The sequence below is a fragment of the Dipodomys merriami genome, unplaced genomic scaffold (genome assembly GCF_024711535.1).
Source record: "Dipodomys merriami isolate MVZ:Mamm:240054 unplaced genomic scaffold, mDipMer1.0.p SCAF_1, whole genome shotgun sequence".
NCBI lineage: Eukaryota > Metazoa > Chordata > Mammalia > Rodentia > Heteromyidae > Dipodomys > Dipodomys merriami.
In genome coordinates this window covers 68691529-68707314 of record NW_027202270.1, presented here as the reverse complement: position 1 = coordinate 68707314, position 15786 = coordinate 68691529, and the positions used below count along the sequence as shown (strand labels likewise).

The 15786-nt window shown below is 37.6% G+C and overlaps 1 protein-coding gene across 1 annotated transcript in view; it reads left to right on the top strand.

Annotated features, from left to right (window-relative positions):
- Arhgap15 (Rho GTPase activating protein 15) overlaps positions 1 to 7303 on the top strand; it is a 644233-nt gene extending 636930 nt beyond the window's left edge. The window contains exon 14 of the mRNA XM_070023631.1: positions 6940 to 7303. Coding sequence (XP_069879732.1) covers positions 6940 to 7123 — 184 coding nt within the window. The 3' untranslated portion in view covers positions 7124 to 7303. The remainder of the gene's footprint in view (positions 1 to 6939) is intronic.
- Positions 7304 to 15786: the final 8483 nt, after the last annotated feature.

The following is a 15786-nucleotide window of genomic DNA, read 5'->3' as shown; positions in this document are numbered from 1 at the left end:
TCGTTTGTGCAAATTGAGGGTAGGCAAGCATATGGTTAGCATGGATTTTCCCAAAAATAGTTGCAGCACATAAGAAACATAAGTTGAGCATATTGAAAATTTATTCTATTTTTAAAAGCCTCTCATCAGTTAAATGGTCAAAGGCACAATTAACATTTTGCATTCAGTGGCTGAGTTATATTCTTGCAAGCCAGGTTTGACCTGATGGCAGAAACACATTTACCACCACACTCCCTCCTTTCAAGTAAAACCATCCTGAAATTCACAACATTCTACAGACAGCAAAAGGAACATTTGTAGTATACCTCCATAACTTAAGAGTTGTTCTTCAGGCTGTTCTATGGCTTTCAATGTCCTTCACAAGCTACTTGGGTAACAGAAAAGCCCAAACTTAAGAGGGACTTTGCACATATCTGTTTGGAGCTGGACTGCTATTAAAAACTGTGGTCTTCTTAATTCAGCATTAGCCTTTTGTTTCTGTAATAAAGCTGTTTCAGTTTGAGTTGCTGTGATTTTATGCACCTAAGAAATTTCTTTTGAGTTAACAATTCAGTTCATTTTTGAAAATATTTACCCAGCATAAGGCTTTTATGTGAATTTCTTCTCCTTCTCCTTCTCCTTCTCCTTCTTCTCCTTCTTCTTCTTCTTCTTCTTCTTCTTCTTCTTCTTCTTCTTCTTCTTCTTCTTCTTCTTCTTCTTCTTCTTCTTCTTCTTCCTCCTCCTCCTCCTCCTCCTCCTCCTCCTCCTCCTCCTCCTCCTCCTCCTCCTCCTCCTCCTCCTCCTCCTCCTCCTCCTCCTCCTCCTCCTCCTCCTCCTCCTCCTCCTCCTCCTCCTTCTTCTTTTTGCTAGTATAGGTTCCAATATCTGTAGCACTGGATTGTAAACCATTTCTAAAATAATCTTAAATTGATGAATCATTGCACCATCTATTTAGGCATGACAAAAAGTAGCTCTGGCATTTCCTCTTTTTTTTTGGGGGGGTGGAGGGGACAGTCATGGGGCTTGAACTCAGGGAATAGGTGCTGTCCCTGAACCTGTTTGCTCAAGGCTAGCATTCTACCACTTGAGCCACAGCTCCATTTCCAGCCTTTTGGTGGCTAATTGGAGATAAGAGACTCACCGACTATCTTGCTTGGACTGGTTTCAAACTGATTCTCTGATCTTACTTAGCTTCCTCAGCTGCTAGGATCATGGGTATAATTACTGACACCCAGCTCATTTACTTTTTTTTCCTTTTTAAATCTTTTTTTTTAACTCTTCTTCTGGTGCTATAAATTTTCAGGAAAAATGAATTCTTACTCATTTCAAGAATTTATAAATTTGAGTTTTACTTAAGTGATACAAGGATTGCTTTTACAATGAATATGTACCAAGTGCTAATTCATAAATATGTAACTTATAACTATGTATTTTGCAAGATTGTATTAAACTAGTATTATTAATAAATAGGCTTTCTCAAAAAGCTATACTTTAAGATTTTTCTCCTATTGATCAAGCATTCACAATCACTAAATTCTGAGCTCTTTATGTAGGTTAGTTTATCTTTGTTAACCCCTTGAGAGTTAAATTAATAGTGAATAAACATGCATTAGGAAGAATTACCAAATATTGACACAAGATCTATATGTTTTTTGCTGCTACTTACATCAATTCACTGTGTATTCATCTCTCTCCATGCTTTTGTCCTTACATTTCTCACTCAGATTTGTTCTTTTGGGTTTTGTTCTTTATCATAGACAATAGATTTTTCTTTACTTCCATCCTTCTTTCTTCTTCCTCCTTTTCTTTTGCTTTCATTCCTTTCTTCATTATTTCTTTTCTTTCTTCCTTTTTGTTTTGATGGCAGCAGAATGAAGTACAGTTTACAACTTATAACACTGTTGTGCAGTTTAAGAACTAATGAAATAAATATCTGTCAGAAGAGTGGAAATGGACAGAAATGGTCACAATTTGCCTCTTTCTCAGTTAAAAGCTACAGGTCTATAAGCATGGGAAGCTCAAGTCTATGATATTTTCAAAATTGTATGTAGTACATAGTAGACTTTTAGCAAAGCACATTAGAGCAGAATTTCTTAATGTCCACCTCTTAGTGTCTCTCAGGGAAAAACATATTACATTGAAGTAAGTTAGAGAAGATACAAGTTAAACAGCTAAGTAGGGATATTTTCTACAAGACTTTTCTGTGAACTTCCAAGAAGAAAAGAAAAGCACACAATTTATTCCAGAACTTTTACATTTAAATGTCCTTTTCCAGCTCACATTGCAGTAGTTATTATGAAGTCTATTAAACCATGTTTCTTCGAAGTCAATTTAGTGAAAGCTGCCCTGTAGGTACTGCCAAACCCATCTACCAGAATACAGCATGTATGGATTCTGAATCAGAGATTCCCTTCTACCCACAGAACTCAACTGCAGGGTAAGCTACTGAAAGCAAAGCAAAACTCAATATTTTTGAGAATTTTCCTTTTTAGATATTATCAAGTAAAAGTCATTTAGAGCTTTCCTTTCTTTCAGTATACTATGTTTCTTTTTTACATTTTGGGTTTTTTTTGCCATCTCAACCCATCAGAAATAATGTCATGTAATGCCCTGATGATCTCTACAGGGAAAGTAACAGATATGTTATCTGTGATAGGAAGGTAGAAAAAATAGATACAAATAAACAATTTTGCAGGACAATATCATACTATATTTCTATATTTGTGGTTATTATGTCCTAAGTCAACCACTTAACAGTAATTCTAGTAGAGAATAGGTAAGTTCACACTAGAATAGTAAAGATTATAACATTAATTAATTAATACATTCCCAAGATGTGTCCACTTGGAGATATTCCTTGCTAGAAATATCTGTCTCCACAGTCCATTGAATATAGGTATCATCTAATTTAAACTTTCACATGAAAATATATTTTCTTGCCAACATAAGTCATTTAGTTACTTTACTAGTAACCTTTATGTCAAATTAGTGTTCATCTTCAGTATTTTTTTTAATCTAAAAATTGATTTGTTGACATACCAACTACTGTTCTATTGATATTTAGAAAACTAACACCAAGTGTATAACACACACACATTTTCTAACAATAAGGAAAATCCCATATATTCTAAATAGTACACATCCACAATTTATTATTAGCTTTCTATCTGAACTAAATCTATGATTTATTATGTTTTCTATCTTAACTAACTCTGAATTTTCTAAAATCAAGTTACCTAGAAAAAATTACAAATGCTGTACAGTGATGAAACTATAAGAAGAATATATAAGTAGGTGATATTATGAAAAGTTTGCATAAAACAAGATGATTTTCAAATACTCACAAATTACAGTCTTATTAGAACTATTGAAAATATCCAGAGAAATGGGCATGCAGGATACAGGTTTGATGTGAAATTAATAGTCCAGATTTAGGCATGCATAAAAGCACAAAATAGACATCTATCCACATGAAATCTACCAAATATGCATTGCCAGAAATACACTATGTAAAACTCCATGTTCCACCATTAAGACAGCAAATCCTTCTTTGATAATGGCTCAGCAAACATTTCCATTTTCCCATTCTTCATTCTGCTTCCTCACTCAAGTTCCCTCCTCTAGATTTGGATCTAAGACTGAGTCTTTTACTGAGTAGACTATATCTTTATAATTCTTTGGAACAGAAATAGGAGACTAGCCCCATTCCACCCTCCTTTCGTTCCTCTCAGGCCTATTTCTCATTAGTTGTGCATTGCTGGAACCCATAATAGAGCTGAGTTACTCCTCCATACACCTGAGCTCCTTTGTTGTTATAAGCTCTTCAAGTTTCTAACCCATAACCTCCTTACAGCTTAACTGACCCTTCCAGAGATCAGCTCTTTACCCGGAGATGCCCAGTAGAAGGGATTTAACCATCATACTTTCAGTTTAGTGATTCAGCTTACCATCTCCAGAGCTCATGACCAAAGAACTCTGTCTCCACTACATAACTCTTATCAATTTAGACTTTTGCTACCAATGGGTGAAGTTCTTAAGATTGCCCTCAATTCATTGGTTACATTTCTTTTCCTATATGTTCTTTTAACAATTTTTGTTGTCGTTGAATCATCCAAGCTGGTATCCTAAAAAGAGATTCATTTAACATCAAAAGATGAAAACTTAGCTGGGCACTGGTGGCTCATGCCTGTAATCCTAGCTACTCAGGAGGCTGAGATCTGAGCATCGAGGTTCAAAGCCAGCTCAGGCAAGAATGTCTTTGAGATTCTTATCTCTAATTAATCACATAAAAAGTCAGAATTAACACTATGACTCAAGTGGTAGAGTGCTAATCCAGAGTAAATGAGCTCAATGAAGGTCAGGCTGTGAGTTCAAGCCTCACAACAGGAAAAAAATTAAAATGTAAATAATATAAAAACTTCTTTTGCCTATCCAGTGACTCTTACTAATGGCTTTAACACCCTTGTCAGAGAGAGGCGCAAGAGAGATTTTTTTTTGGTCAGTTGTTGGGCTTGAAATCTGGGCATGGACTCTGTCCCTGCACTCTTCAGCTCAAGGAAAGAGCTCTACCACTTTAGACACAGCATCACTTCCAGTTTTCTAGTGGTTTATTGGAAACAAGAGTATCATGGACTTTCCTGCCTGGGCTGGCTTTGAACTTTGATCCTCAGATCTCAGCCTCCTGAGTAGCTAGGATTACAGGCATGAGCCACCCGCACCCAACTTCAAGAGTAATATTAAATGAGGTTACCTGGTATACTGAGGGGAAGAAAAGACCCATTTCATTTGCAGCTATAACAGGTAGAAGAATTCTTAAATCATTTTACAGCCTTTGGTAAATGACCTAACTTTTTATATTCAAAACATTAAATTTGAAGCCACTGATAACTTGGTAATAATCTAAAATTATGAGACTATCTTCTAGAAATGTAGCCATGCCAACATTTCTCACAGGTATAAACACTTTCTACTTAAGCCATAAGAAAATGAAAACGTGAGGCAAAATACCTTGAACAGTCAGTACAAATGAGTTTGCCCACAATAAATCCACGAGAGCTAGTCTGCCAATAGCAAATGCATAGTGAAAAAAATGAAAATTGTGATCCTCTTATGAGGTTTTTATGGTACTTCCAATGAAGGGTATGGGAATCAACTTCCCTTGGTTGGAACTTCAGATCTATGACATCAACCACTTTGCCAATCTAGGTCTCAGTCTTAGAGCTCATAAAATGAACTTGATAATAGAAACTATTTTGTGGGATTTTGAAAGGGCACAATGAAGTTGCTTAGAACAATAGTTGATTGTTATTGTTGTTGGTTCAAAACAAATCGAGTACATTTTGATGGTCATTCTACCTGACATCAGCTTTGAGTAGGCCAACCATAAGCCAACACCCAACTGACTCAGTGGATAGTTATGGCTGTAGTCATGGTAGTTATACCTCAGAGAATTGTGATTATGAAAGGAATAAAGGGAGTCTTCCTGAAGCCTCTGATTTTGACCTATGCACATTCTCAGAGGCCAGAGAAAGAGTCATCTAAAGTCCAACCAAATCAACAATTTTCTACATTGAGCTCTGAGATCAAAGAACCTACTGTCCTCTGATATAGTGTTCCTATTCCTTTCTCCCTTAGGTCAGGTTGTCTGAGTACAAAATACAGTTTTTCTTAGCACCCTATCCTTCCATATGTCCATCTTTAATTTATTAGTATTACTGAAACCTCAGACTTCTGAATTATGGTTCAAAGCAAGTATCAGTTATAAGAATAATCGATACTAAGCTGGACACCAATGGCCCACAACCATAATCCTAGCTACTCAGGAAGCTGAGATCTGAGGATTGCAGTTTGAAGCCACCCTAAACAGGTAGGTAAACCTGTAAGATTTTTGTCCCCAATTAACTACCAAAATGCCAGAAGTTGAGCAGTGGCTCAAGTAGAATGATAGCCTTGAGCTAAAAAGCTCAGGGACAGCATCTAGGCCCTGAATTCAAACCCCAGGACATGCACAAAAATAAATTAAAAGGATTGATTGCTATTTTTCAGGTGTTGCTTTTAGGAGAAGGCTTTATTTTTTAATATATTTTATGTATTTTTGTTAAGTGGTTGTAAAAAGAAGTTGTCATTTAACAAAGCAGTTTATGAGTACAAGTCATCTTAGTCAATGTCAAAAAGAATGGCAACATTTTTACCTAACCTTCCCCAACCCACCCCTTCCCTCATTCTTTTAAGACTTTAAGAGTTGTGTATCAGACAGACAAGGCATAATAAAAGAACACCCCTGTGTTCCATTAGTATTCCAGCTTTGAAATAGCCCTTATAAAGCAGACACTACTTCCATTGCAATAGAATTATTTTCCTGTGCAAATACTATCATACTTCAAATTTTATTGCTATATAAGCTAAATTGGCTGTCCAAATAAGTGAAGATACTTAGAATTTTGTCATACATCTAAATATCTCAGAACCCTCTGTATTTGCTTGAATACTTTACTCACTGTACTCACTAAAACTTTTCGTTTACCCAGTGCTTATACCTACTTTTCATTATTCATTAAGTATATATTGCTCTATTAATATGAGATGATTGCTTATGTATTTTGTATACATTTCACCTGCATCCTCTACTGAGTATAAGCATTCAGAAGGCTGAATCTTGTTAATACCATGAAAAAATTGCTGTGTAGTATTATTTGCTCTTTGCTATTAATTCTCTCATTTCACAAATATTTAGTGAGAATCCATGATGGCAAATATAATGAGGATTTAAATCTGAAAAAGGTGATGTGATTATTGGTTCTATTTCTATGCAGTAAAGCATGAAAGGTAGAAGATTTGATAGTGGTGAAGATTGTTTATATCCAGGAACTGGAAAAGTAATTCCTAAGTAGCCACAATTTCCCATCAAATGCTGATATAACATTCTTTCTTCTTTTCCTCCTCTTTTTTCTTTCTCCACAGGATAGTGGCCAAAGCATCCAGGAACCTCATGTCCACACAAAGCTTAGGGATTGTCTTTGGACCCACCCTTCTGAGAGCTGAGAATGAAATGGGGAACATGGCAATACACATGGTATACCAAAACCAGATAGCAGAGCTCATGCTGAGTGAGTACAATAAGATCTTCAATGCAGAGGAAGACTGACAGACAAGACAAGTTACTGAATATGTTCACATCTGTCTTGATGCCTAATATTTTTACATTTCTGTAAACATATTTCTGAAATATTTTTTTCTTTTCAAGCGACAGATGCCTCATTTTGTGAAAACTTAGTGATGATTTTGTGTTTAAGTTCCAAACATTTGAATAAAATAATTGACAATATTTGTAATATGTGTTCTACATTAACCCTTTGAGTGCTGGAACTGCTAGCACTTGGAGAAGAGCATCCTGTCTGTCTCACACTGTTAGATATTGTGCAGAGAAGGACAGAAAACTACACACACACACACACACACACACACACACACACACACACACACATGTATGTATGTATATATACCTCCGAGGCTGCTCCTGGGCATCAGGTATGTGCCCAGATGTATGGATGTGAACAGGTGACTGTGGCTGAGACTATAGCTATGCATACACACACTTGTGCCTTCTCCCACTCCACATGCTTCACACATGTCCCACATGGTAGAACCCAAATAGGTGAGATGTCAGAAAAAAAGTTTTTAAATAGAATGAAGACAACCAAATTCAAAGCCAAACCAGAGATATTTCAGCCTTCAAGAGTATGAGGGAGGAGAGAAGAGCGGGAGAGAAACCGGGAGAAAACGAGGGAGGGGTAACACTGTTTGACAAGAAATATACTCATGACCTGACTTGTGTAACTGTAATCCCTCTGTACATCACTTTTAAAATAAAATTTTAAAATGAAAACTTAAAACATTGTCCATTACATTGCTTTTGTAAATATGCTTTGTGGTTCCATAAATTAGAAGCAAAATTAGTGCCTTGCCATTTTGATTTTCATTTTAGGTAGAAATTACATGAGCACTGATTTTTTTATGTTAACTTCCTTTCTGAATCTTTATGAATTGTATCGTCGTCTCTAGATATGCCATTTTATGTAAAATTATATTATGATTCTGAGAATGCTTTATTAGCAAATTACATTAAATCAATCTAGAAATTGCTTTGAAAAGCCCCCCCACACTGTGACCAAAACATTACTTAATCAAACTTAATTGTTTTAACCATCTGAAGGCTAGTTTAAGTTGTCATAGATAAACAAAGGATAACTCTGTAGAATCTTATTGAAAAGTATGCTCTAGCTGAATACATCTTATGCCCTGTTTTATGAAAGTATTCAGTTGATAAAAATGTAGACACGTTTGACAGCCCGTTAATCAAATTCAATGGAATAAATAAAACTAATCCAGTGTGATAAAGAGTAAGTCTAGTTATCGATTTGTTCATAAAATGAAAAATAAAGCAAGTAAATACAACATGTGAAACATCAATCCAAGAGTAAATAGAGTAGTAATGAGCTCAGAAGCATAGGCCGCCTGTATGGATGGAACACTAAGAAAGCCAGTCTGCTCAAGAAATAGATGCACACGTAGCTCTAGCACCCACAGAGCTGCCAGAGGAAAGACGGGCATGCTTATACCTCTTGAATGTCTTCATTTTAGCAAAGGTGCCAGTACTTGGACTTGTGGCCAGAAAAGAGTAAAGCAACCACAATAAAGGCTGAAGTATGATTTCATCAAATGGAATCTATATGCGTACCACAAAGCCAAAGAACATCATGAGACAGAACTCCATAAAGTCACCAGTAACTGAGTGACTAGATTGGGTATCTTTGAGCAGTTTCTATGTTCAAAATTGTAATCATGGCTTTTAGTAACACAGAAACATGAAGCAAGTGTTTCTGGCATTCTATGTCAAGTCTTCCTCATTTCTGTAATGTTCACAATTAGGTCTTCCCCCAAGACTTTAACAACTTCTCTTTTTGAATGAAGATGAGCAGATTTAGTCATTCCATCATTAAAACCTCATCACCCTTCTCATGAATTCATCTTTAAAGTTATTCTGGGAGCATCAGCCAGAGAGTAGTAGCATTGAAAGCCAAAGCAAAGTGGCACTACCTGCTCTGAGCAGAGACTCATAGCCCCTTGTCTCTGCTGCCTTCCAGATTTATAATCTTCAAAAGCACCAGCTTCTTGATTTCCAATCTGATGGGATTTAGTTTGATGCAAACCCCAGCTGTGTCCTGTCCCTGCCTGCTAAGGGCATTTAATCAGAGAATATGTTTCTCTCTGGAGGAAGACCATTCCAAGGTGCTGAGCCAAAGTGCTCATCACAGGATGTGACTTACTCAGATCCTGTGAACGTATAAAAAGGGTTACAACAAAAAGTCATTAGATTCCACAACATCTCAAAGACAGCAACCATCACCCTTTTAAAACCAAGATGCTAATATACTGGGTTGACTTACAAGATGTTAGGTTTTATAAAACTGATCAATTTATCCATTGACAATTCATGAAAAGCTAATGAACACTTCTTTATCACCTAACCTGAATCCGGCATTATTCTATATACTACTGATACATGCACCATATAAGGCACATATTCCTACCCTCTGTGTTTTCACTGATTGATAAGAAGAGACTCACCTAAAGATTACTAACAGTTCAATGTAGGGACGGGATTGAGCCTCTATTCAGAGAGATGCTCTAAAGGTAGTTGTGAATGAGTGGATGAACAAATGAGGAAAGTCTAACACAGTGATAATAAAGTACTGAGGACCAAGAAACAAATTGTGTTTGGGAGTCAGACACAATTTTATTTAGAGTTGGCCTTGAGAAGTTCTATCCAGTCTTATGAATAAGATTAATCTAGCAAGAAAGGTTAAGAAGACTAAACAGGAAACAGAGCTAGCATGAACCAAACTTATGAAAGACCTAATATCTGCAAGGAGTCATGAGAAGTAAAAAGGGGATGAAGTGCCTGCCTGGAAACTGGGATTATGGAGCTGGAGAAAAATGTTGAGGTTAGATGTAAGCTAAAATATTCTCCTATTATTCTGCAGGCAAAAGAGATCCAAGGAAGGGTGTAAAATAAGAGATCCATAGGGATGTCGGGTGCTGGTGACTCACACCTCTAATCTTAGCTACGCAGGAGGCTGAGATCTGAGGATTGTGTTCAAAGCCAGACCAGGCAAGAAAGTCAGTGAGACTCTTATCTCCAATTAACCACCAGAAAACTGGAAGTAGTACTGGGGCTCAAGTGGTAGAGCACTAGCCTTGAACTGAAGAGATCAGGCCCAGAGTTTAAGCACCGTAACTGGAGAAAGAAAGAAAAGGTGAAGAGATCAGGCCCAGAGTTTAAGCACCGAAACTGGAGAAAGAAAGAAAAGGAAGGAAGGAAGGAAGGAAGGAAGGAAGGAAGGAAGGAAGGAAGGAAGGAAGGAAGGAAGGAGGAAGAAGGGAGGAAGGAAGGAAGGAAGGAGGAAGAAAGAAGGAAGGAAGGAAGGAAGGAAGGAAGGAAGAAAGGAAGGAAGGAAGGAAGGAAGGAAGGAAGGAAGGGAGGGAGGGAGGGAAAGGAAGGAAAGAAAGAAAGAACAAGGAAGGGAGGAAGGAAGGAAGGAAGAGAAAGGAAGAAGGAAATCCATAGGGAACTCTGTTTCTTGAAGAAGAATCTTGAAATTGATCAGTTAGAAGCAAACACTTTGAAGAGGTTCCTGTTTTATATGTGTAGGAGTGTGTGTATGTGCAGGTGTAATGTTTAATAGTTTCAATGAACACAATCATTATCTTGTATTCTTAGGAGCATTTCATGTCACAGTAAGAAAAGACTTCCAGAAATTGTAATTTAGTGTATAGAATGGAAGCCCAAATCTACAAACATCTCCCTGGCAAAACCAAACCTGTTAATATATTGCATTAGCGCATAGCTTCACCAACAAGCATGTAGAAGATTGCTTCTTTCCTAGGGACACAAAAGGCTTTTAGGAGATGATGTGTATTCCATCTTAAATTTAGAGAGTCTGACTTTACTTAGCATGTGCCATATGACAGGATCATCATGCCACAGCTAGTAATTGAAAGCCATATGATGGTTCTCCCTAGCCAATTAGAAAACAAAGGATCCAATTAAGAAAAATTAGAAAAGCTGTTAAAAGGAAGCAATCACTTGCCAATGGTGCTGTCCTTACCGTTTAACACAGTTAGAAATTGACCTGTACTTCTCTTTTCCACATTTATTTTTGTGAATTATAAGTTAATCACCCTGTCAATTCCTAATTAAAAGGCCATGCAAAGATTTTCATCCAAAAGGACTGTCACTAAGAGTTCTGGGTCAAATTGCTCTGTTGTCAAAAATGAGAACTAAAACCAAAACAATAACAACTCTCTCTGGAGAAGGCAAATAGTCCTACTATAAAAAGAAGACTTTCTTCAAATACAGCAATTACATTTCATTTCTTCAGATTAAAATGTTTAGGTTATTTGTATAGTACAGATAAATCTTTTCTTTTTCCTTCTATCTTTCTTTACCAATGGCTACAAATTCAGCTGCTCAATGGGGCCAGACATAGTATAAACAAGTAAAGAACAGCAAGCAGCAGGCAGAGTGGAGTGGGAGCAGCTGGGGAAAACTCAAGCTCCATACTTGGCCAAAAAGGCCAGCTTCTTCTCAGCTGGAGCCCATGTTGCTTATGCGGGAATGTGGGCACAATGTTGCCAGACCTTCAGATCTTTCATGAAAAGCCAGAAATTGAGACTCTTATATAAAATCTGATTTTAAGGCATCAAATAAAACACATCTGAGGAGATTCAGCCTCAGAGCCGCTTTTTTTGTGACCTATATGTTAAACCTTCCAGTGTTGCAAAAGCTCGCTTCCCAGAAAAGGGTACTGCATGGAACAAATTGTAGAGATACGTAAATAAACAAAGTGATGTGAAAGAACAGAAAAGAAGCAAAATACAATGCATAGTTTATTGATTTGATCCTAGGGAAGCTACTAAGTCCATTTAGGTCTTGATTTTCTGCTTAAAATAGAATATACTGGTCTTACTTGACTCTCAGGACTACCTAATGAAATCATGTAACAAGTATAGGTATTACACCACAAAACTATAAATTGTCCCTAAAAGATGCAGATGACCAATCTCCAACTCATTAACTAACAATAACTTTGTCCTAAGATGGTGAGAAAAAAGGTTTGAGGAGACCAACCATTGCAAGATATGTTATCCTACATCTCTGGCCAGTTTTGAAACCCTACTCATCTTCAAGCAGGAAGGTACCTTTCTGGAGTTTTAAAGATACATGTGGCAGGGGCTGGGGGTTTAGCTCAGAGGAAGGGCGTCTGCCCGCGCACAAGGCCCTGGGTTTGGTCCTCAGCCCTGGGAGGAAAAAAAGATACATGTGACAATATTATGAAGTAGAATTTGAAGCAAGAAGAAATTGTAGGTCCTATCATCAGACAGTGGCAGCAAAGGGAGAAACTGATATTTTAAAGTGTCATCTGACACAGCTCTGATGCTTTACCCACCATCTCTTCATTACTATAAGCGAGTGCAAAGCAACAGTTCTTTATGAACCCATTTCTACAGCAGGCCCATTTTGAGCTTGCTTGTTGGGTGTGTGTGTATTAGTTGTACTCCAGCAATAGTTATATTCAGGCAATACTTGGGTACTCAACAGTCAGCACTTGAAAACATTTTCCCCTATCATGCCCAAGTCAGAGTGTGCATGCTATCAGCACTATTTCCAGATGGTTATGTGATATTTCAATCACACCTAACTCTGCTTTCTTCCCTTTTTCTCTTGTGCCAATATTGTACTTCTGGATCCCCAGAGGACCACCAAGAAAATCCTGAAAAGACTAATTGTGTCAACTAGCATTCAGAGTGTTTGTTGTGTGCTAGTACTTTACATGTGCTATCTTCTTTAATCCTCGAGACAACATATGGATGGAGATACCACTATTATCTTTTCACCATACTTAGTGAAAGTTGAGTGAAAAACAAAGAAGTTACCAATTTATGTAACTAATAAGCTTCAAGGAATATTCAAGGCCAAATAATATGGTTCCAGAGACCCATCCTTTAACCACTTTAACATGTAGTACCTCGGTTAGGAAATGTAACTGAAGAAATGTAGTCACAGAAACACCAGAAACACCAAAATAGTGACACTTCTGTGCTGACCTGGCTGCTTTCCTTGTGGAATCCTTGGTGAGAATTTCATTTTCATACTAACTTTCAAGAAAAAATGAGAGAGATATTAAATGACCCCCCCCAAAAAAGGAGTGTATCTGTTGATTTGTGTAGATGGTTAAACCTCACTGATGTTATTGCTCTTTGTGATTTTTAACTTATTTTTTTGTCTATATGCTTTACAAACATTGAACTGACCATTTTACTTCATTATGGAAAAGACATAAGAGAAGCCTCTTTGCCCAAATCTTTTAAAATAATTGGTGGCTTTACCCCTACGTTGTCATCAAATTACTCAGTTTTGGGTCATACTTGTCAGAGTCTAGTTATCTTCCATCATATTGTACTATCTAATATTGTACTGAAATTAAATCTGACTGTGTAGGGTTCCTGTGCAAGATGAAAAATGGGTCCTCAGCAGTTTTCCTCTTAAATATAATTGAAAAAGAGGCAGGCATCAAGACACACTGGGCCTCATGCTGCCAGAAAGTGATCCTGAATCATTGAAATGATGAGAATGCAGCGAACATCTTGAGCAAAAAAGATGACAATTTTCTGTACTAGTGTTGTCAAAATGAAAATGTCTAGCTGTCTTGGTGAGAGACCTGACAGAAGGATAACACAGACACACAGACACACACACACACACACACACACACACACACAGACACACACACACACACATATACACACCTGATAAACTTAGAGGTTTTTTGGTATCTTATGCATGAATCAAAGCACAAAAGGTCCACAAAATTCTCTAGCAATCAGCTGGATTCTACAGAGCCTTCCTCCTTTAATGAGGAGAGTGCAAAGAAAACATTGAAGGAGAGAGGCAACACTGCCCAAGGCTGGTGCTCAGTGCACACTAGTTAGACTGAGTGAACAAACAGCATATCAGCAACATTAAGTAAGAATATGAGCCACCATTGAGTTTCTGATTAAGATAAATGTAACATCTTAGGTGCAGCCAAATCACTGGTATTTGTGTTGATTCATAGTCCCACTTAAAAAAAATCATGAAACAGAAACTCCTTCTACCTCTCTTGAAGTTAAGTGCCCAAGGCTGCCAGCCTAACTTATGCAAGTCTGGTAGCAAATGCTAACCATCCGACTTCAGATCTGGGAGGCTGCAGGCATCTGTGACATCCTGTGCCATCTTCTACTCCTTTCCCTGAACTTTCAAATGTGTGGTTTACATGTTAGATAAATGGTATGTAACATAAGCTTTCTGACCAATGTATAAAAATCTCAAAAGCCAGGAACTCTGAAAATATAAAGCATTGGCCTGAAAATCCTCACTTTTTTCTGGCAACATTAAAGCTGACATATTTACTTGACACACACACACACACACACACACACACACACACACACACACACACACATTTTAAGAGCAAGAATATAACCATTGCTCTAGCCATTCTCACATCACTAGCAAAATGTGTTCAAAGTCCATATTGTGCCGCATGCTCGAAGACGTGTGGATTTTTCCACATCATTTGGTGACATTTTACACAGTTTAATTTCTGCTCTTTCTTGCTAGACCCTACCTTTTTTCCCTCTCTTGCAAATCCCACCAATAGAATTTCTTTGAGCGTATTACCCTGGGCTCTGATTCCTTCCTGCCCAGCATCTATTTGATCTGGTACTGCTGCAGAATTTTGCCAGGATGTGTCCATCTGTTAACTTTAAGCCTCCCTGCCTGAAAGCAAGGGGACAGAGATGTTCAGTTGCAAAGAAGGAACAAGTAGGGAAGCATGGGCAGTCCATGGGACGTGTGAAAGGAAGACTTCCAATCCAGGCAGCCGCAACACAGAGGAGTCCATGGAAACATTGTCCAGCTCAGGATGACCTGTTCCTCCAGACTCTTCATCAGTCCAGGTGAACAGCAGCTTTTAAGTTGGAGGGGGTGAAGAATACAATGGAAACCAAAATTGGTTTGAGCTTTCTCTTTTTCTAGCTATCAATTCTGAGGTCACAGTCACTAAAACTGGAAACTTAAAAATGACTTCAAAAAGGCAAACGTTAACTAGATTTCACACTGGATTTCATTTTACTTGGCATTACAGAAAGAATGCAGGTATTAAATAGACTGTTTCCTGTATACAATAAGGTTAATTAGTAGTGAGGGATGGAAAATCAGTGTAGACATAACTCTTTTCGACAGGTATCAAAAATAATCCCCTGATCCCTACAGACCCCAGCTGCATTGAAAGAAGAACAAAATAAAAGATTCTTGAAGCACAAAATTTTCAAACATTCTCCAGGTGTCCAGAGCACCAGTTAAATCATCCGCAGCCCCCCTGTATACGAGCTTGCTCCCACTCCTCTTTCCCTTGTTCTAACTTAAAGGCGAAGCTACTTGCACTGAATTTTGAGGTGCCTCATAAACACCCTCCATTCAAAGTGGCTGTGATTGCAAACCAAGAAACACAAGAGAACAAAATGAGGCATATATTGAAGCCTGAATGGGACTTCCCTAAGCTCCTTATCAATAAGGTTAATAAGGGTCTATGCAATTTACTGATCACTATGATGCAACAACCCTTCTTGCACCTCAAATCTCCACATTGGCACTGGTTTTTAATGCTTTCTACAGCCAATCACATAAAAGGGCTTTTGCCTGCA